The 22245-nt window shown below is 42.0% G+C and overlaps 1 protein-coding gene across 1 annotated transcript in view; it reads right to left on the reverse strand.

Annotated features, from left to right (window-relative positions):
- The window catches only part of LOC132887361 (C-type lectin domain family 18 member A-like), a 50170-nt gene that overhangs the window by 14644 nt on the left and 13281 nt on the right, over positions 1–22245 (reverse strand). Inside the window, exons 3-5 of the mRNA XM_060922830.1 lie at positions 9400–9630; positions 4011–4108; positions 1954–2075 (exon numbers count right to left, since the gene is read on the reverse strand). Of these exons, the coding sequence (XP_060778813.1) occupies positions 1954–2075; positions 4011–4108; positions 9400–9630 (451 nt within the window). The remainder of the gene's footprint in view (positions 1–1953; positions 2076–4010; positions 4109–9399; positions 9631–22245) is intronic.

The raw sequence follows: 22245 nt of genomic DNA on the forward strand, positions 1-22245 counted from the left end.
AACCACCATTAAAAAATACCAAGCAGAGACATGATTGACAGTGTAATACATGCTTTTTAAATAACACACATGAGACATTCATTAAACTTAACCTGGCTTTGAAATAAGTGAAGCGTGTGTCTATTGTATCCTGTTTAAATTTCATTAAGTAAAATTACCATCGCATAACACTCTACTTAGTCCTGCCAACATGTTCACCCATGATGCCATTATCTCAAAATGAAGAAAGATTTAACAAAGAGGCAGTGTTCTTACTTGGGTACACTTTGGCTACACCGATGAAAAAAAATGAAACGCTCTTTATAAAGACATCAACTTCTGTCATGGCAGCTAAACGCAGCTTAGCGGATAAGAGGCTCATTACTGCTCTAGTCGAAGAAAAAAACATAACAGCATGTCAAAATGTGTAAATCGGTGTGGTTTCACATGGATCTACTTGCGTCAGTTTCATAATGATTCAGCTATTAACTAAATGTTAGTCATTGTCGGCATTAAAGCGCCTGTCAACTCTGTTTCCAGAGTTAGCTTTTTACTATTAGCTAAAGGGTTCTGTGCTGAACTTGACCAACTCGAAAGAAAGAACGATGTTCATCTTTTCAGTGGAAATATCTCTAAAATGTTTTTTTTCTGTACCGACGTCAGGTGATCCAACAAAATGAGTCAGAATTCGCAAAACTTTACGCAATACAGCTACACACGGAAACATTATGAACTTAGCTTCTTTAGGTTAAATCTCAGTGAGCCAAACTGCATCTAGCTAGCAATATTAGCATTTTCTATAAACACTGATAATGGTGACTAGCATATTAAATAAGAAAAGAAACAAGAATTTGCAAAGTCGCTGCACTAAAATGACACCACAAATGTCAGCACTGATGTCAACATATAGTGATGTAAAAGGCATCTGGTTAATTAGCATGAATTATTCATGATCTTGTCAATGTGACATATTCAAACATAAGGTCAAATATGCACTGTTGCTGTATGATGCTATGCTAATCAGTGTAGCTTTTTAACTAGCTTCGGACAGGAAGTGGGCAAGCAAGAGAACAACCACAAGGGTATCTTGATTTTTAACTTGACATCAGTTGATTAAACCCAGAAATATGCACAGGTTGTGATGTTTTTGATCTGAATCTTATCCAACTCGATATATCTGTTGCTCTGGAGATGCTAGCATCAATCATTGCGCAATATGACATGCCCACACAATTTTGAAGAAGGTGGAAATGTTCAGTTTTTGTAGCATTTAGGTATATTTAAATTGTAGTTCAGGAGATAAAATATAAACATGATGTTTCATTATTTACCTAATCACCACTGGTTAATTTTATTTACATAGATTTAGTAGCACGGTGCTAAATTAAAAACAGTATCTCTGTCAAATTGAAAAATTCTAGCTCAGTTTGTGATCAACTCTATGGCTTTGGGCCAGTCAGGTTTGATATGTAAATGAGAAGTGTTTCATTTACAACGCGGTATCCAGAAACATTTAGCAAAGGAATCTGTGCGCTCCACTAGCTAGCTTGTAATGTAGGTTATTATGGTTGTTATGGCAACATTATATTTTGAGGTTTGGCTTCTGTTAAATAAATCATTGAGAAAAAGAGAAATCCCACTTGTGTTGATCTGTAACAAACATAAGCCTGTTTACTAGCAGTTAGCTAGAGGTAAAGGATTAGCAGTGCTTCTAGGTTATTTATAGTGCTTTCTTTGACATTAAACTGTTTATTATTCTACATACATTTTCTTAAGATTTACACCCTCCAGGATAGTTTAAGTGACAGAAAAGGTTTTGAAGCATGTTGAAGTAAATTGGCCTCCATTAGACTTAACATAGACTTTCAAAATTTTTATTGCAGTAGATTCAAGTTAGGTTTTATTTATTTTATCTTATTTTTTACTTAAAAAAAATAAAGATTAGTCTACAGAAAGATCCACAGTGTTTCTCACCACACAGGCCTCCAACATGGTCCCAAAGCCGTAAGCATCCCGACATGGAGGCAGTGCAGAGAGAGCAGTACACTCCTGATTTATAGGGCATCACCTCCTGGCCGTTCACCTCCCAGTTTCCCCTGCACACACAGACCAAACCAAACCAGTCTTCACCAAAACTCCAACAGAGGAATGATTTTAGAAACAAGGTCATATGTTACAGTTTAGATAAAGATGACTTGCTGTAAAGTGAATACAAAATATTACTTGGTTAATATGAATTAATGTCATGTTTGCACCTAAATCAGCCAGAACGTTCAATCTGTAGTCTCGCACATCACAAGACACACCCACTTTATATATGACACACCCATTTCAGTACATGACACACCCATTTCAGTACATGACACACCCCCTGAGATAACATGTGTTAACAGCTGGAAGTACTGCCGAAAGTTCCTAACCCCAGCTCAACCCCATCCTCATCCTCAACCCCAACCCCAACCCCATCCTCAACCCCATCCTCAACCCTAGCTCATCCTCAACTCCATCCCCATCCCCATTCTCAACCCCAAACCCATCCCCATCCTCAACCCTAACCCTATCCTCATTCTCAACCCTAAACTTGTCTCCATCCTTAACCCCAACCCTACCCTCAACCCCATCCCCATTCTCAATCCCAACCCCATCCTCAACCCCATCCCCATCCTCATCCGCAACCCCTTCCTCAACCCCAACCCCATCCTCATCCTCACCCTCAACCCCATTCTCAACCCCAACCCCATCGTCATCCTTAACCCTAACCCCATCCTCAACCCCATCCTCAACCCTATCCTCAAACCCCACCCCATCCCCATTCTCAACCCAATCCCCATCCTCAATCCCAACCCTATCCTCATCCTCAACCCTAAACCTATCCCCATCCTCAACCCAACCCTCATCCTCAACTCCATCCCCATCCCATTCCTCAACCCCAACCCCATCCCCTTCCTCAACCCCATCCTCAACCCCAACCCCAACACTAACCCAAGGTCTAATAAGACAAGATATGTGCAAGAGATCAGCTCTGCAAATTGGGCATGTCATGTAGTAAGCATGTCACGTAAGTACTGTGCACCTGCAGTCAGCCCTACTTGAAATATTACAAATGGCCCATTTAATTTTTTTTAACATTAGGACTGCATATTGATCTTCCCTACATTAATACTGTATATTGTGAGTGTGTCTGTTTTCAGTAAATAAAAACAAACTATTTTGAAATGAAAAAATTGTTAAAAAAATATGACGTGAATTTGAATGAACAACTGAAAACAGTTTGAGGACTGAGTATACAACTGTCAAAAGGCTGCAAACTGACAGAAAAAAGCAAACATGCACAGTTGAGAACAAAATGAAATAGACAAAAAGAAAACTATTTACACCAACAAGTCATTTAGTGTGCTGGCTTTCTCAGAGGTCTTTTTACTATTGCATGTAACAACAATTTAAAATAGTGTACAGTATGTTGACATACACTATATTGCCAAAAGTATTTGCTCACCTGCCTTGACTCACATATGAGCTTAAGTGACATCCCATTCCTAATCCATAGGGTTCAATATGACGTCGGTCTACCCTTTGCAGCTAGAACAGCTTCAACTCTTCTGGGAAGGCTGTCCACAAGGTTTAGGAGTGTGTTTATGGGAATTTTTGACCATTCTTCCAGAAGCGCATTTGTGAGGTCACACACTGATGTTGGACGAGAAGGCCTGGCTCTCAGTCTCCGCTCTAATTCATCCCAAAGGTGTTCTATCGGGTTGAGGTCAGGACTCTGTGCAGGCCAGTCAAGTTCATCCACACCAGACTCTGTCATCCATGTCTTTATGGACCTTGCTTTGTGCACTGGTGCACAGTCATGTTGGAAGAGGAAGGGGCCAGCTCCAAACTGTAAAAACAGTCTGTATGCCTAGGTGTTTGATTTTATACACCTGTGGCCATGGAAGTGATTGGAACACCTGATTCCGATAATTTGGATGGATGAGCAAATACTTTTGGCAATATAGTGTATTATTAATGAAAAGTAACAATTGTCTTACCCGGGAAAGTATGCACACACGAACGTGTCCCAGTGTTTACCTCCAGCTCTGCACAGGTGCATTGCGCAGCCCACCTGACTGGAGGTGGCCCACACCAGCTGACTCAAAGAGGAAACACAAAACACTCGTAACACTGTAAAAGCAACCTGGCACCCACAGCAAAACACACTGCTGATACAATTATCCAATCAGCCAATCACATGGCAGCGGTAGCACAGTGTATAAACTCATGCACGTACAAGTCAAGAACTTCAGTTAATGTTTACACTGAACATCAAAATATGGGGGAAATATGATCTGGGTGACTTGGCACGTTTCTTGGTGCCAGATGGGCTGGTTTGAGCATTCCAGAAACTGCTGACCTACTGGAACATTTATACACAACAGTCTCTAGAGATCAGACGGGATCAGACATTGTCAGAGTGGTTTGGCCGTAAGCCAAACGGTTTTGAACCGTCCCCAGCTACACCAGTAATCAGCACCCAGGAGGTGGAAGTGGTGGAGAAGTTCAGCTACCTTGGCAGCATCCTGACCTCCGACTGCAAAAGCACAGCAGACATCAGGACCCGCATTGGCCAGGCTACTGCAGCCATGGCAGCCTTTTCCACCATCTGGACCAACAGTCATCTCTCTCTCCACGCTAAGATCAGACTGTACAACAGCCTGGTACTGTCGATCCTGTTGTACAGCGCAAAAGCCTGGACCCTGACAGCCACTCAAGAACGGCTCCTGGACGCCTTTGACAGCAAGTGTCTGCGTAGGATACTGAGGCTCCAGTAGTACAACTTCACCTCAAATACCACAGTACGCCAGCTGACCAAACAGCCACCAGTCTCCAGACTAATCAGATCAGCCTGCCTCCGTTTCTTCGGCCACATAGCCAGAACAACACCACCTCTCGAGCTGGCCAACCTGATCAGGGAACCCACCCCACCCCACTGGTCCCACCCCAGAGGGAGACCCCGGACCAGGTGGCTTGACCAGCTTAAGGCTGACCTGAGAGAAACCGGACTTAACCTCCGCACAGCCTGGCTCGCTGCTGAGAACAGAACGAACTGGAGGGTCATCTGCCGAGGTGCCACGCTCTCACGAGCCAGCGAGGATGAGTGAGAGAGTGAGTGAGTCTCTAGAGTTTACACAGAATGGTCATCGGTTCTGCAGGTTTGTTGATGGAGTTCAGAGGAGAATGGCCAGACTTGTTTGAATTGACCGGAAAGTTATGTAATCACTCTTTACAACCATGGTGAGCAGAAAAGCATCTCAGGACACACAAGACGTTGAACCTCGAGACAGATGGGCTACAACAGCCCAACATGTGGACCACTTCGGGATCCACTCCTGTCAGACAAGAACAGGAATCTGAGGTGAAAGTGGACTCATGAAACTGTCAGACTCACTGAATGAGTGGCCAGTGAGTACGAGGTGTATCAGAAAAGTAACAGGACTTAGTGTGCTGTGTGAGCTATGAGTGGGGTAGGGATTAGTGGGTTGCATCACCGTGTAAAGTAATATCCAGGGAGTAAATAACTACAATCTCAGCTCTCTGCAGCTATTGTATGTTTTTTCACGTGCTTTTGTTAACAACTCCTCAATTTTAGCCCGTCAAGTGATGGGCACAGAGCAACGAACCAACCTGAAGTTTCTGGTCTGGCTGAGAAAAACTCCATCAGAAGCACTCGGACTACTGCAGCAAGTGTACGGAGATGAGACAATGTTGCGCTCACGGGTTTTCGAGTGGCACAAGAGGTTCAAAGAGAGATGCGAGGATGTGGAAGACGACGCCAGGAGTGGAAGGCCTTCAACGAGCAAGACTAAGGCCAACATTGAGCACGTGAGGCAGGTCCCTTGCCGAGAAGAACATTGCCGTGCTGGAGCAACCTCCCTACTCACCCGACCTAGCTCTGTGTGATTTTTTTTTCCTTTTCCCCAGGCTCGAGGGGGTCATCAAGGGGGCCCATTTTCCAGACATGGAAGCCATCAAGAGGGCCGTGACGACGGAGCTGCGGAGAATCCTGGGAGAATCCTTCCAGGAGTGCATGGAGGCATGGTGGGGATGGGAAAGTGCATTAGACTCGAGGGGGATTATTTCAAAGGGGAAAATTTGTAGTTTGTAGTTTGGATTTGACATAAAATTTTTTGTGACCCCAGTCCTGTTTCTTTTCTGACACACCTCATACACTATATAGACTCACACACCAGCCACTTTAATAGGAACTTGTTCTTGATTCTAATGCCGCTTTTCCACTACAAACGCGGCTGAGTCGGGCTGAGCCGTGCCGTGCTGAGTCGGGCTGAGCGGGGCTGTTGGAGTTGCATTTCGACTACAACCGCGCTGAACCGTGCTGGCTGGAAGTGGGTGGACACATTGGGTGGAGTTAGCGAAAGTGGGTGGACGTCAGGTGATGTCGTTAAGCAGCGCAAACAGTGACATCAGTGATCTTTTAAGCGGTAGTCTCACGACCCGAATAGTAAACAATAAACATGGAGGACATGGAGTCGTTAGTGTTGCTGGTCTTGGTGCTGTGGCTTGTTGTCACCGACAACGCGGACAGATACTGGCAAGAGCGTATAGATGAGGCGAGGCGCATAAGGCTTCAGAAATTCTCGTAATTCGTAATTATTCTCCTTCCGGGTTTGCGGTGTTCACAGATCCCAGCGCACTCGCGGGGTGTGTGTGGGCATGTGAGGACACTCCTCCTCACCAATCAGTGCACAGGGGAGTGTCTGCTCACGCCCCCAGCCTCACTCGGCACGGCTTGGCTCGCTTCAGCCCCACTCCAAAACGGTGCGAGTTTTAGGGGCTAAGCAGGGCTGAAACGAGCTGAGTCGTGCTGGTTTTTGGTAGTCGAAACGCGAGCCGTGTCGGGCTGAAGTGAGCTGAAGCGAGCTGAAGTGAGCTGAAAAAGGGTAGTGGAAAAGGGCCATTAGATTCCTGTTCTTGGCTGCAGGAGTGGAACCCAGTGTGGTCTTCTGTTTTCTGTTGCATACTGAGATGCTTTTCTGCTCACCACGGTCGTAAAGAGTGATTATATGAGTTGCTATGTCCTTCCTGGCAAAAAAGCTCGAACCAATCTGTGCTGAGTTTCCCAAAAGCATCACAGCACAAAGATCATCGTTAAATGGTAGAGCAAGCAGCACAATGAACACTCTCTCTCCTAGTTAAGATGCTCTTAGCCTAAGAGGCTTTTGGGAAACCCACCCCATTCCATTTTCCTCTGACCTCTCTTATCAACAAAGCGTTTGTTTCCACCCACAGAACTGTCACTCACTCAACTCAGTGTTTTGCTTTGTTTTTTCGCACCATTCTGTGCAAACTCTAGAGACCGCTGTGTGTGAAAACCCCAGGAGACTCAAACCAGCAGTCCATCTGGCTCAAACCAACACCCATGCCACAGTGAAAGAAAGTCACACTTTGAGATCAGAATTTTTCCCATTCTGATGTTTGAACATTGTGAACATCAACTGAAGCTCTTGATTTGCGTCTGCATGATTTGATGCATTGTGATTGGCTGATTAGAGAACGGCATCAAACAACAGGTGGACGGGGTATGGGTGTTCCTAATAAAGTGACCGGTGAGTGTATAGATATATTGTGGTATTTCACCCACGTGACGAAGTCACGTGACACAGCCATTTTGGACGGCACGCTTAAGTCCTTCAGTGCAAGGCGGTATGAGATGGTGGAGACCTTTGCACATTTTAACAAGAAAGTAAGCTGTGATTCGTGTTAAATTGGATCTGTCTTTTGTCACAAACACTGTACCCAGCCTTGGTATGGAGCCCTGTTTATTTATTTCTGTGTCCTGTTTCTTTCTAGCCTTTGTTATTGCGTTTTATGTCTGATGTCTGCTACATGCAACCCTAGACAAATTAACACTGCTTTGTTTCACTGCTCAGATGGGTTAACAAACACTGACCCATTTACTTTTTGCTATATATTTTATCAAAATTGCGTTAACTGATAAACTAACCTGAAATGAAATGATCACTGCAAAGTCTGGAGTACTCTGTTGGCTCCCAATCCTGTCTCTTCACAGCTGCAATCCATTTGGCCCTCTTGTCTGGGTCAGTAGGAAACCGGTAGTGATGTGTTGGTCGCGAACGATCCGGTTCAAAGAGCCGGCTCTTTGAAGTGAACGACGGGAGCCGGCTCGTCGGTGGGAGCCGAGTTGGGGAGCCGAATTAGTTTTTTGTCCTTAGGTGCCTCAGAGAGAGAGACTTTCGCAAAAAAAGTTGCTGTCCGATTGCGTCTTTGTGTTGTCTATTACCATTCAAAGGAAAAAAAGTAGCATGGTGTACGCCTACTTTTTTTGGTTGGGGGGGTTGATGTCATTCACAGCTGCGAAAATACAAAAATTGGTGTAATGCTTAAAGCTGTGGAGCGCAGGGGAGAGGAGTCTGTGAGGCACCTGAGGAGGGGAAAATCAGCTGTGTGTTTTATATTGGTAATATAACACAGTTTTGCATTATGTTTGTGGGAAAATAATTTATTAATTGGTAAGTAAGTTTTATTTCTATAGCTAGAACATTGTTACACTGCTATACTTTACAAAGCTTTACAATGGCTACAAAAACTCATCTCATCTCATCTCATTATCTGTAGCCGCTTTATCCTGTTCTACAGGGTCGCAGGCAAGCCGGAGCCTATCCCAGCTGACTACGGGCGAAAGGCGGGGTACACCCTGGACAAGTCGCCAGGTCATCACAGGGCTGACACATAGACACAGACAACCATTCACACTCACATTCACACCTACGCTCAATTTAGAGTCACCAGTTAACCTAACCTGCATGTCTTTGGACTGTGGGGGAGGCTACAAAAACTAAAAAATAAAATGGAAAACATCCTATTGATAAAATATAAATAATGTAATTAATTAACTAGTTAATTGCAGCAATTAAATCAAAAATAAAATCTCAGGAGCCGTTTGGGAGCCGAAAGAGCCGGCTCCTTATAGTAAGAAGAGCCAAAAGAGCCGGCTCCCGAAAAAGAGCCGAAATTCCCATCACTAGAAACGGGTAAAAGGAGCGTCCTGCACGCTGTCCCTGTCTGTTGTGGCAGCCCACAGCACAACAAGCAAACACCATGGTTATTTATAGAGTGCTTACTGACAAATTAATCTATTCTAGGTGTCTGAAACACGTTTTTTTTCAAGCTGGTTCTCCCTCTCTGTCTGCAGCGTTAGTATGTAGCTTGACGTTCAAAATGGCGGACACCGGGGCGTCACGTGACCCTGTGACGTCAGGTGAAATACCTCAATTCAGGAAATAATATATACAGTATATAGAGTGTATAAATATCTGAATACCAACATTCAATAAATCAGGGCTGGAGTGTATAATTTAAGAGCATAATTTAAGAGCACTACGCTGTTTCTCAATATCGTACCTGGGTGTAATGCTTGCAGGTGTGGTTCCTTTTGCACTGTCCATGTTGATAGATGTAGTGCTGCCCTTCCTGGAACCACGAGTTGATGATGTCAGCGTAAGAGACTACGCCATGAGGAGACTGATGGACGTTCCAGCCGATGTGTTCAGTGTCCATGTCTGATCTGGTGCTGTTGTTTGAGCAGGACTCTGCCCTTATCTGAGCCAGTGCAGCCAGTGTGTCACTCCACTCCTGAGGGAGGATTAGTCAAATGTAAGGAATCAAACTCACACACACACACACACATTGGTTAAATTGAGCGTTTTGAGTTCAAAAGCTGAATTTTACGTCTTCATTCAAGTAAGAGAAAAAAGACAGGAGGATGATGGATCGAACTGCAACTGAAGCTGCTGTAATGCACTGAAAATGCAAACTAACCTGTTTTGGGGAATATTAAATATAACTTTATATGGATAAAAAGTATGATGTGTTGTTCCCTAATAAATAAATAATGCCGGACGTGCTTCAGGACATACACTTAGAGGAAAATATTCAACTTTGCAATGGTAACAGTTGTATCACACTACACTGTCTTTGATTATTTTCCGATAATAGCATATGCACCTAAGTGTGTTATTCCTTCCTGGATATTATTTAAATAATATTGACTGGCTTTTTTTTTGTGGTATATCAGATATATTCCATTCAGCTAGTATGATACTGAACGAGTCGAAGACAAGTAGCTGAATGGAATATATCTGATATACCACGAAAAAAAAAGCCAGCCAATATTATTATTATTATTATTATTATTATTATTATTATTATTATACATACACGTTCCTTTTGGGTGTTCGACGCATCTTTCTCTTTCAAAATTCTCTCAAAATCTTCTTTATTTAACAAAGCAAACCTGGCGGCCATGTTTGTTTACAAATTGTCACAATCGCTCACTAGCGCGGAAGTTTTACATCTCTGACGTGTCTCTTTTCCAGTTTTTCAATGGTACGTTTTTCTCTTGTAAATATACGTGAAGAATATCTAATGACGTTTTGGTAGCCTTTCAGGTGTTCAGCGCGTCTTTCTCTTTCCCGACGAACAAAGAAATGCTTCTTTGCATGCGCAGCAGAAAACTTTCTCACTGGATATTCGCATCAGCTCTGACGTGTGATGTCATGTCGTCTTGCCAACCATGCAATATCGTAAACCATATTCAGCGATCATTCTCCATTGGGTAGAGTGACGTAATACACGTAGGATAAGCGATATGCTAACAATATTGCATGCTATCAAACCAAATGAATGGAACCCGCTTGAAGGGAACAGAACACATGCTTTTATTCCATGGAAAAAGTGTCCTGTATGTATAATAATATATATTATTATACACACAAGCCACTTTTTCCATGGAATAAAAACACATATTCTATTCCCTTCTAGCAGGTTTATTGATGGCATGCAATATTGTTATCATATTGTTTATCTTCCATGTATTACACCACTCTCCCCAATGGAGAATGAGCATGCAATATTGTTATAATACTGCACATTGTCAAGACAACATGATGTCATACTTCGGAGCTCATGCGAAGATCCAATGACAAAACTTTTCTGCTGCACATGCACACAATCATTTCTTTGTTGGCTAGGAGAGAGAGAAGATGAGGCTAATCCAGTGCTCGGATTAAGCACTAAATGAATAATTGAAAACTGAAACTAAAGACGCGCTGAACACCCGAAAGGCTACCAAAACTTCATTAGATATTCTTCACGCATATTTAGAAGAGAAAAAAATAAAAACGGACATTAAAAAACTGGAAAAAAAGACACGTCAGAGATGTAAAACTTCTACGCTAGCGAGTGACTGTGACAATTTGTACACAAACCTGGCCATGAGGTTTGCTTCATTAAAGGAGAACTGAAGTCATTTTTAAACTTGCTTTATTTCTTAATTAACGTGTTATTCAATTATGTTTTCATTTTTAGTAACCTTATATCGTGACTTGTAATGGCAACTAATTGCAATTAAATATTATACTTATCGGCCTATTCGGTTTTTAGCCGTGTTGAATTTAGTTTGTTTGGTCCACGGCAGGCGTCGCTTATCCGCGCGATCTTCACGAGACTTGTGCGAAACTTCGAAATGTGAAGTGTCAGCCAGGTGTCAGTGCCGCCTTTTTGAAAACTGTTTTCCAAATGAAATATTGCAGAAAAATTAGTTTAAATGACGATTACTGCCTACTTTTTTCAAACTTTCCTGATTGCTATCAAAACAAACAAAACTTCCAGCTTGATTACATCAGCATTCGAAAGAGGTCGCGCGCATCTTTTGACAATGTTGGCAGATGTTGGTCATTTTGATTTCGGCTGTACGTTTTACTTCCGTCTTACGATGTCTCGCACAGGTCTCAACAAATCTTGTTTACGGTTATTGCTTTGACATATGGACTGATATATTACAGAGCATATTTCAGACACTTATAACTTGCTATAGCAGTGACAAAGTAGCGATCAAAAATGTGTTCCTATATTGAATAAAATGAGATAAATAGAATTTTGAAAATAAAAAAAATTGCCTTCAGTTCTCCTTTAAAAGTGGAAGATTTAAAGAGACAGACACACTAAACACCCGAAAGGCTACCAAAATTTCACTGGATATTCTTCACGCATACACGGAGTGCAGAATTATTAGGCAAGTTGTATTTTTGAGGATTAGTTTTATTATTGAACAACAACTATGTTCTCAATCAAACAAAAAGACTCATAAATATCAAAGCTGAATATGTATGGAAGTTAGAGTGGGGTGTTTTTAGTTTTGGCCATTTTAGGAGAATATGTATGTGTTCAGGTAACTTTCACTGTGCAGAATTATTAGGCAACTTAATAAAAACCAAATGTGTAGCCATTTCACTTATTTATTTTCACCAGGTACACTGATATGACAACTCCAGATTTGCAAATAAACATATCTGACATTCAAACACAAAACAAAAACAAAATCAGTGACCAATATAGCCACCCTTCTTCATGAGGACACTCAAAAGCCTTCCATCCATAGATTCTGTCAATTTCTTTATCTGTTCACGACCAACATTGTGTGCAGCAGCAACCACGGCCTCCCAGACGCTGTTCAGAGAGGTGTACTGTTTTCCCTCTTTGTAGACCTCACGTTTTATAATGGACCACAGGTTCTCTATGGGGTTTAGGTCAGGTGAACAAGGGGGCCATGTCATTATTTTTTTCACCTTTCAGACCTTTACTGGCTAGCCACGCAGTGGAGTATTTGGACGCATGAGATGGAGCGTTATCCTGCATGAAAATCATGTTCTTCTTGAAAGATGCTGACTTTTTCCTATACCACTGCTTGAAGGTTTCTTCCAGGAACTGGCAGTAGGTCTGGGAGTTGAGTTTGAGTCCATCCTCAACTCGAAAAGGTCCAACAAGCTCGTCTTTGATGATACCAGCCCATAGCAGTACTCCACCTCCACCTTGCTGGCGTCTGAGTCGGAGTGGAGCTCTGTGCCCATTACTGATCCAGCCACAGGCCCATCCATCTGGCCCATCAAGAGTCACTCTCATCTCACCAGACCACAGCACCTTAGAAAAATCAGTCTTAAGATATTTCTTGGCCCAGTCTTGACGTTTTATCTTGTGTGCCTTACTCAGTGGTGGTCGTTTTTCAGCCTTCCTTACCTTGGCCATGTCCCTCAGTATTGCACACCTTGTACTCTTTGACACTCCAGGAATGTTGCAACTCTGGAATATGGCAGAACTGGATGCTAATGGCTGCTTGTTAGCTTCACGCTTGATTTTCCGCAGATCATGTGCAGTTATTTTGCGCCTTTTTTTCCCCACACGCTTCTTTCAACCCTGTTGACTATTTGCAATGAAACGCTTGATTGTTCGGTGATCACGTTTCAACATCTTCGCAATTTCAAGAGTGCTGCATCCGTCTGCAAGACATCTCACAATTTTATACTTTTCAAAGTCTGTCAGATCTCTCTTCTGACCCATTTTGCCTGAGGAAAAGAGGTTGCCTAATAATTATGCACACCTGATATAGGGTGTTGATGTCATTAGACCACACCCCCTCTCATTACACAGATGCACAGCACCTGATATACTTAATTGGTAGTAGGCTTTCAAGCCTAAACAGCTTGGAGTGGGACAACATGCATTAAAAGGATGTTGTGGTCAAAATACTCACTTGCCTAATAATTCTGCACTCAGTGTATTTACAAGAGAAAAACATATCAACGGACATCAAAAAACTGGAAAAGAGAGCAATCGTGGAAATGTTGTCAAAGTTCTACTTGGAGGTGAGGAAAAGTGACGGAGACTTTTCCATGAGGATGTCACTCGTGGACTTCACTCAGCAAAGCCCTTTTGTTTTGAACAACTGCAATGGAACAATTAACTACAACCAAAAGTAACTGCGAACTTGAACTGTCAACCTGTATATAGCTTGTATATAAATTGGGTTGTTGTTCAGGCATTTTGGACTTTTGTACTATTTTTATTGTTAGAACTTTGACTGTGTACAGTACATTGGATTGACAGAACAATGAATTACATTCAGTCAGAATCAGCATTCAGTATTGGTAAGTTATCGCCCTGTTCTTAACTTTTTGTAAAATCTATAATAATAAGAATAATATTGGCTGGCTTTTTTTGTGGTATCTCATCTCATCTCATTATCTCTAGCCGCTTTATCCTGTTCTACAGGGTCGCAGGCAAGCTGGAGTCTATCTCAGCTGACTACGGGCGAAAGGCGGGGTACACCCTGTACACGCCAGGTCATCACAGGGCTGACACATAGACACAGACAACCATTCACATTCACACCTACGGTCAATTTAGAGTCACCAGTTAACCTAACCTGCATGTCTTTGGGGGAAACCAGAGCACCCGGAGGAAACCCATGCGGACACGGGGAGAACATGCAAACTCCGCACAGAAAGGCCCTCGCCGGCCACGGGGCTCGAACCCGGACCTTCTTGCTGTGAGGCGACAGCGCTAACCACTACACCACCGTGCCGCCCCTTTTTTCGTGGTATATCAGATATATTCCATTCAGTTACTCATCTTCGACAAACTAGCTGAATGGAATATCTTTGATATACCACAAAAAAAAGCCAGCCAATATTATTTAAACACTCAGCATTATAACTCAATCTAATGCCTTTTTGGCCACTAAACTGAGGAGCCTGAGGACAGCAAAGTGACTCATTGCCCTACAGATAAGAAGAGAAATTGTCACCGACACTTTGTTCTTAAAAAAAAAGCACTATAGCATTTTTTGTCAGCATTCATTTCCTGACCCCTTCTTTTGATTCCAGGGGTAAAGTCACGGCATGTGTCTGCCTCGGACTAATCCGTTTGACCCAAGCTCTTCCTCTAACCCCTGAATGTGAGCAGAGTGAGTGTGCGGTCAGCAGTATGACATGCTTGGCTGGTGACACCGTATTCCCATGGACACGGCTGTCACCACCGTGAAATCTAGCGTGAAATCAAAGCAGGGGGGCCACTTTCCACTGATGTGGTTTCACAGCAGCCTCCCGAAGACCGGGTCCCATTTCAGAGATACAGTCTAAAGAGAGGAAGAGCAGAGAGGCAGAGAACACGGTGAGCACTCGGATCGCTGGCACAAATCACCAGCCGGAGTCATTCGAGCCGTCCTGTTCCTGTTCCCACCCACGCCATAGACAGAGACGAATCTCAGGCAGGCCATCAGCGGCTCTGCTTTAACTGCACCACCATACGCTCCCTGTCCTCTCTTATCTCTCCACACATGCTGTCTCTATGTGAGTCTCAGAGATGCTGCCAACTTTCTGTCACTCCACTGCCTCATCTCCGGAGGGAGAGAGAACCCCTGACGGACTGACAGGGTGCATTTAAATTCGCTCACAGCGTGCGACTGCAGAATGCTCGCAAGCTGAAATGCACAACAATCATCTTCTTCCTATTCAGAAAAATATATCACACAGCTGAAAGCTGAATCTGAGAGATTTCTTTAAGAATGATTTTGGATGGGGATATACAGTAGATAGCCATTTTTACCCCAAGAAATACAAGTGTAGTTGAGTGCAAAAGTTTGCATCCCCTTCGGACAAAAAGACAGATGGATTTGGAGAAAGAAAATTCATTTTACACAAATAACACATTTAGTGTGTTGGGTTTCACTGATGTTCCTTTATTATCCCCCGACATATAATGCAGAGGGATATAGCTATCGCTCTGTCCGTCTGTCTGTCCATCTGTAAACAGTTTCCGGAGCATAACTTAAAAACTATTTGAATTTTTTTTTTTCACGAAATCTGACAGTTATGTTAAGTGACTAGAGGAGTTGTGCCTTTTGACATTTTGGGATTTCTGTGATTTTAATTTTTTCCGTATTTCCATGGCAACCAATTCAACTTAGGAAAATTTGAAGTTGGGTTTCATGTGGGGGCCAGTGGGATATATCATCTCCTGGTGACTCTTGTTACTAACAGTAATGAAAACGGTCTATCGGGCAGTATATGTTTAAAAAAAAAAAGTTAATATAATTTTCTAAATGCAGCACAAACTATAAATACGTTTATATAAATAGACTTGTTCTAACACTATCATTTCTACAAGAACAATTTACACAGGGACTTGTATGGTATAATTGTCGAGATGTTTATTTCACATTTTTGGAAGACGTCTCCAGTGTCAGTTTTTTGTAACAGCTAGAAGTCAATCTGTAACTTTAAGTTGTTTGAGACAGGAAAGTCTTCAGGACAGAGGTCTTTCTTCATTTTCAAATTATTTTAAATTAAAATTATTTGTAAGAAAATTTTTTAAAAATCCTAGATTGTATTCCTGACCTATGTTATGTTTTCTTAAACTTGAGGTGTCAAAGGACCGAAAGCTCCTGAATTTGAATCACAGACTTCCAATTTTATTAGTTTTTGGGGTTCTTTTTAAAATAGAACAATTAATGAATTTAAGGCCACGTGGCCCTAAATTCTGCGCTATTTTTTCCTGCTTCACCATGACCCAATACAAGATACTACAACCCCAATTCCAAAAAAGTTGGGACAAAGTACAAATTGTAAATAAAAACGGAATGCAATGATGTGGAAGTTTCAAAATTCCATATTTTATTCAGAATAGAACATAGATGACATATCAAATGTTTAAACTGAGAAAATTTATCATTTAAAGAGAAAAATTAGGTGATTTTAAATTTCATGACAACAACACATCTCAAAAAAGTTGGGACAAGGCCATGTTTACCACTGTGAGACATCCCCTTTTCTCTTTACAACAGTCTGTAAACGTCTGGGGACTGAGGAGACAAGTTGCTCAAGTTTAGGGATAGGAATGTTAACCCATTCTTGTCTAATGTAGGATTCTAGTTGCTCAACTGTCTTAGGTCTTTTTTGTTGTATCTTCCGTTTTATGATGCGCCAAATGTTTTCTATGGGTGAAAGATCTGGACTGCAGGCTGGCCAGTTCAGTACCCGGACTCTTCTTCTACGCAGCCATGATGCTGTAATTGATGCAGTATGTGGTTTGGCATTGTCATATTGGAAAATGCAAGGTCTTCCCTGAAAGAGACGTCGTCTGGATGGGAGCATATGTTGCTCTAGAACCTGGATATACCTTTCAGCATTGATGGTGTCTTTCCAGATGTGTAAGCTGCCCATGCCACATGCACTAATGCAACCCCATACCATCAGAGATGCAGGCTTCTGAACTGAGCGCTGATAACAACTTGGGTCGTCCTTCTCCTCTTTAGTCCAAATGACACGGCGTCCCTGATTTCCATAAAGAACTTCAAATTTTGATTCGTCTGACCACAGAACAGTTTTCCACTTTGCCACAGTCCATTTTAAATGAGCCTTGGCCCAGAGAAGACGTTTGCGCTTCTGGATCATGTTTAGATACGGCTTCTTCTTTGAACTATAGAGTTTTAGCTGGCAACGGCGGATGGCACGGTGAATTGTGTTCACAGATAATGTTCTCTGGAAATATTCCTGAGCCCATTTTGTGATTTCCAATACAGAAGCATGCCTGTATGTGATGCAGTGCCGTCTAAGGGCCCGAAGATCACGGGCACCCGGTATGGTTTTCCGGCCTTGACCCTTACGCACAGAGATTCTTCCAGATTCTCTGAATCTTTTGATGATATTATGCACTGTAGATGATGATATGTTCAAACTCTTTGCAATTTTACACTGTCGAACTCCTTTCTGATATTGCTCCACTATTTGTCGGCGCAGAATTAGGGGGATTGGTGATCCTCTTCCCATCTTTACTTCTGAGAGCCGCTGCCACTCCAAGATGCTCTTTTTATACCCAGTCATGTTAATGACCTATTGCCAATTGACCTAATGAGTTGCAATTTGGTCCTCCAGCTGTTCCTTTTTTGTACCTTTATTTTTTCCAGCCTCTTATTGCCCCTGTCCCAACTTTTTTGAGATGTGTTGCTGTCATGAAATTTCAAATGAGTCAATATTTGGCATGAAATTTCAAAATGTCTCACTTTCGGCATTTGATATGTTGTCTATGTTCTATTGTGAATACAATATCAGTTTTTGAGATTTGTAAATTATTGTATTCCGTTTTTATTTACAATTTGTACTTTGTCCCAACTTTTTTGGAATCGGGGTTGTTCGTCATGCATGGCGTGGTGGGATTTCCCCGTTCACGCAAGGCATTGTGGGATACAAATTTGAAACAGGAGAGAAAAATGGAGGACGTGAGTGTGCGAATGAAACGTGAAAGAACGACTACAGTAACGGAAAGAAAGCGAGAAGAAAAGACGTTATGTTATATACGAAGGAAAGGAAACACAGGACCAAACTAATAAATATCGGCGCTCAGCGAGCACCTTCGTGTGATCAGCTGTTTGTTTAGTGACAAAATGATGTCAAAGGTAAACATGCGCGCACACACACACACACACACACACACACACACAGACTTCCTCAGTCTGCTTGACTGCGCGAAGCGAGCGATTTCATGCACATTATTTCCTTCAATCCCCTCAAATTAAATAACTTCCCAGCCACAGAATGGCCTGATATTTTGTGAGAAATTACAGAAATAAACATATATTACAATGAGCACATTTCAGACGGAACTAAATTTCACCGATTTTATGAAATCGAAAGGCCGTCTAGCTTTAATTTGCTGTATAAGAACAAAACGATTAGTGTTTCAGGTTTCACTGATGTTCTTTCATTATTACAAGTAACTAAAATTCCAGTGTACGCAGTGTATAAGATATTAAGCCTTTCCCTCACAGTATACTGATGTTCCATTTCACTGCTGAATGGAAATTGACTTGTTTTCAATCACGATGAACGAACTGTCAGAGCCGACGACCCTGAGTGAAATTAAATTCATTCTAAAAGATAGAGAAAATAACTCTCTTGTACAATGTACTTGCTTTTAAATTTCTATTTATGTTTTTAATTGAATTCTTATCCTTGAGCTTTTATGGCATTTTAAGTGAACACTATTTTATCTGTAATCATCTGGAATGTTGCACCAGGTGTATTTTGTCTGTTTGTATGGTTGTATTTTTATTGTAACACTGTTTATGCAGCCCTCTTGGCCAGGTCACGCTTGGAAAAGAGATTTTAATCGCAGTGAGTCTTTTACCTGGTTAAATAAAGGATATTGATCGATTGATTGTTTGATTGAATGAATGAATGAATTATTTTATTGCCGCAAGTCTGTTATAAGATTAGTCAGGACACTGTTGGGTTTCGGTGTGTAGAGTCTCGTGACTTGGTGTTTAGCTGCTGATGAACAGGGTGCTGGAGAAGGGAAGCAGTGTGAGCCCTTGGACAAACAGCTCACACGTCTCCACAATAACACTGGGATAACACTGGGACAGAGATAAAACCGACTGCACAAGTAAAGCTTTTTTTATTCCACCACAATTTGTAACATTTAAACCACTCACAGCAAGAAGGTTCTGGGTTCGAGCCCAGTAGCCAACAGAGGCCTTTCTTTCTATGTAGAGTTTGCATGTTCTCCCCATGTCTGTGTAGGTTTCCTCCAGGTTCTCCAGTTTCCCTCACAGTCCAAATACATGCAGGTTAGATTAACTGGTGGCTCTAATTGGCCATAGGTGTGAATGTGAGTGTGAATGGTTGTTTGTCCCTATGTGTCAGCCCTGCGATGATCTGGTGACTTGTCCAGGGTGTACCCTGCCTCTCGCCCATAGTCAGCTGAGATAGGCTCCAGCTTGCTCGAGACCCTGCACAGGATAAGCGGCTACGATAATGGATGGATGGATGGATATGTAGTGTGACATGACAAATAAATTCACCATGGCACCCGAAAACAGGTGCAAATTTCATTTTTGTCTTCTGTTAAAAAGAATTAAGAGGATAAAAATGTTCTAATAAGTTGCACACCCACTCTTTGCCTTTAAAACCATGTCAAAACTCTTTGCATATCCTCTGAGCAGCTTTTGGAGTCTCGCAGTTAGAATGTAGTTTGGTTTGCTCTTTCTAATGTTTCTGTTGGAAGCCTGTCTGATGTCATACACCACCTTCTTCAGGTCAGGTTTAAGACGATGGACTGTTGTGACAAGATGCGCCTATATTTCCTTTGCAGTGTCTTGGAATGAACTGTAAAATAGAGATATGTTTAGGTTTTCTCCAATACAGAAAGGATGGGGGGTGTAAAGTTTTGCAAATCAAACAACTGTGAATAAATGTGAATAAAACAGTTCCTTGTTTCTATTTTACATTTCACAAGCTAGACTGGTTTGAAGAAACTGTTTAACACGGTTAAAAGAGCAAAGCTTATCCATCACACACACACACCACAAAACCACCACAACGGGGTCACTGGGGTAAAAAGGACCATGATTTGAGACATTTTGTGAAATTAGTAAATCTTATCTCCCTCTGAAAGCAGAGCTTAGAGCTTCAGCGTGAGCTTCTAATCTCTCGTACAGCCACAGACAATCAGGCTGCGCTTATGGATTTCTCAGCAAATATTGTCGAACGATAATCACAAAGCTGCCTGAGCCCAAAGCCTTTTTCAAATTTATCGCTAAAGCACTTTAATATCCCTTTTTAACTCCACAGGAACTCCTCTGTGAGCCTTTAAGCAAATTATCCCAAATGCAAGAGCCTGGAATCCAAAATGGAGACTGATGATGACACACCATCCGTCCATTTCATTTTTTCCCTCATGATGCTGTCTGTCCCACAGGACTATCTTTCAGTGCAAAGGTTTGCACACCCTCACTCCAACATGATTATTTAATCATATGAATGACTAGTTTTCACAGATTTTTCTTTCACGTAATCTTCTTCTTCTTCTTCTTTCAGCTGTTCTCGTTAGGGTTCTCCACAGCGCATAATATCCCTCCATCTCCTCCTGTCCTCTGTATCTTCTTCTGTCACATCAACCATCCTCATGTCCTCCTTCACCACATTCATAAATCTCATCTTTGCTCTTTCTCTTTTCCTTCTACCTGCCAACTCCATCTCTATCTCCATCTCCAGCATTCTTTTCCCAATATACCCTGGACCTCGTCTCTGTACGTGTCCAAAGCATCTCAATCTCCAAGCTGTCCTACATGTCCTGTCCCTCTAATATCCTCATTTTTAATCCTGTCCAACTTTGTCACTGCCAATTTTTCTTTCAAGTCATAAAAATCTTTAAAGCATTTAACCTCAATGGTTCTTATGATAAAGGTTCTTCGCTTCTCACACAGGATCTACTAGAAGACCTTTCTGAACGAGAATGCTTCTAAGCACATTTACTAATTATACAATGGTGCTTGAAAGTTTGTGAACCCTTTAGAATTTTCTATATTTCTGCATAAATATGACCTAAAACATCATCAGATTTTCACACAAGTCCTAAAAGTAGATAAAGAGAACCCAGTTAAACAAATGAGACAAAATTATTATACTTGGTCATTTATTTATTGAGGAAAATGATCCAATATTACATATCTGTGAGTGGCAAAAGTATGTGAACCTTTGCTTTCAGTATCTGGTGTGACCCCCTTGTGCAGCAATAACTGCAACTAAACGTTTGCGGTAACTGTTGATCAGTCCTACACACCGGCTTGGAGGAATTTTAGGCCGTTCCTCCGTACAGAACAGCTTCAACTCTGGGATGTTGGTGGGTTTCCTCACATGAACTGCTCGCTTCAGGTCCTTCCACAACCTTTCCATTGGATTAAAGTCAGGACTTTGACTTGGCCATTCCAAAACATTCACTTTATTCTTCTTTAACCATTCTTTGGTAGAATGACTTGTATGCTTCTTTAGCAAACTCCAGACAAGCAACAATGTTCTTTTTGGAGAGCAGTGGCTTTCTCCTTGCAACCCTGCCATGCACACCATTGTTGTTCGGTGTTCTCCTGATGGTGGACTCATGAACATTAACAGCCAATGTGAGTGAGGCCTTCAGTTGCTTAGAAGTTACCCTGAGGTCCTTTGTGACCTTGCCGACTATTACACGCCTTGCTCTTGGAGTGATCTTTGTTGGTCGACCACTCCTGGGGACGGTAACAATGGGCTTGAATTTCCTCCATTTGTACACAATCTGTCTGACTGTGGATTGGTGGAGTCCAAACTCTTTAGAGATGGTTTTGTAACCTTTTCCAGCCTGATGAGCATCAACAACGCTTTTTCTGAGGTCCTCAGAAATCTCCTTTGTTTGTGCCATGATACACTTCCACAAACATGTGTTGTGAAGATCAGACTTTGATAGATCCCTGTTCTTTAAATAAAACAGGGTGCCCACTCACACCTGATTGTCATCCCATTGATTGAAAACACCTGACTCTAATTTCACCTTCAAATTACCTGCTAATCCTAGAGGTTCACATACTTTTGCCACTCACAGATA

Source organism: Neoarius graeffei, chromosome 6, assembly GCF_027579695.1.
Source record: "Neoarius graeffei isolate fNeoGra1 chromosome 6, fNeoGra1.pri, whole genome shotgun sequence".
NCBI lineage: Eukaryota > Metazoa > Chordata > Actinopteri > Siluriformes > Ariidae > Neoarius > Neoarius graeffei.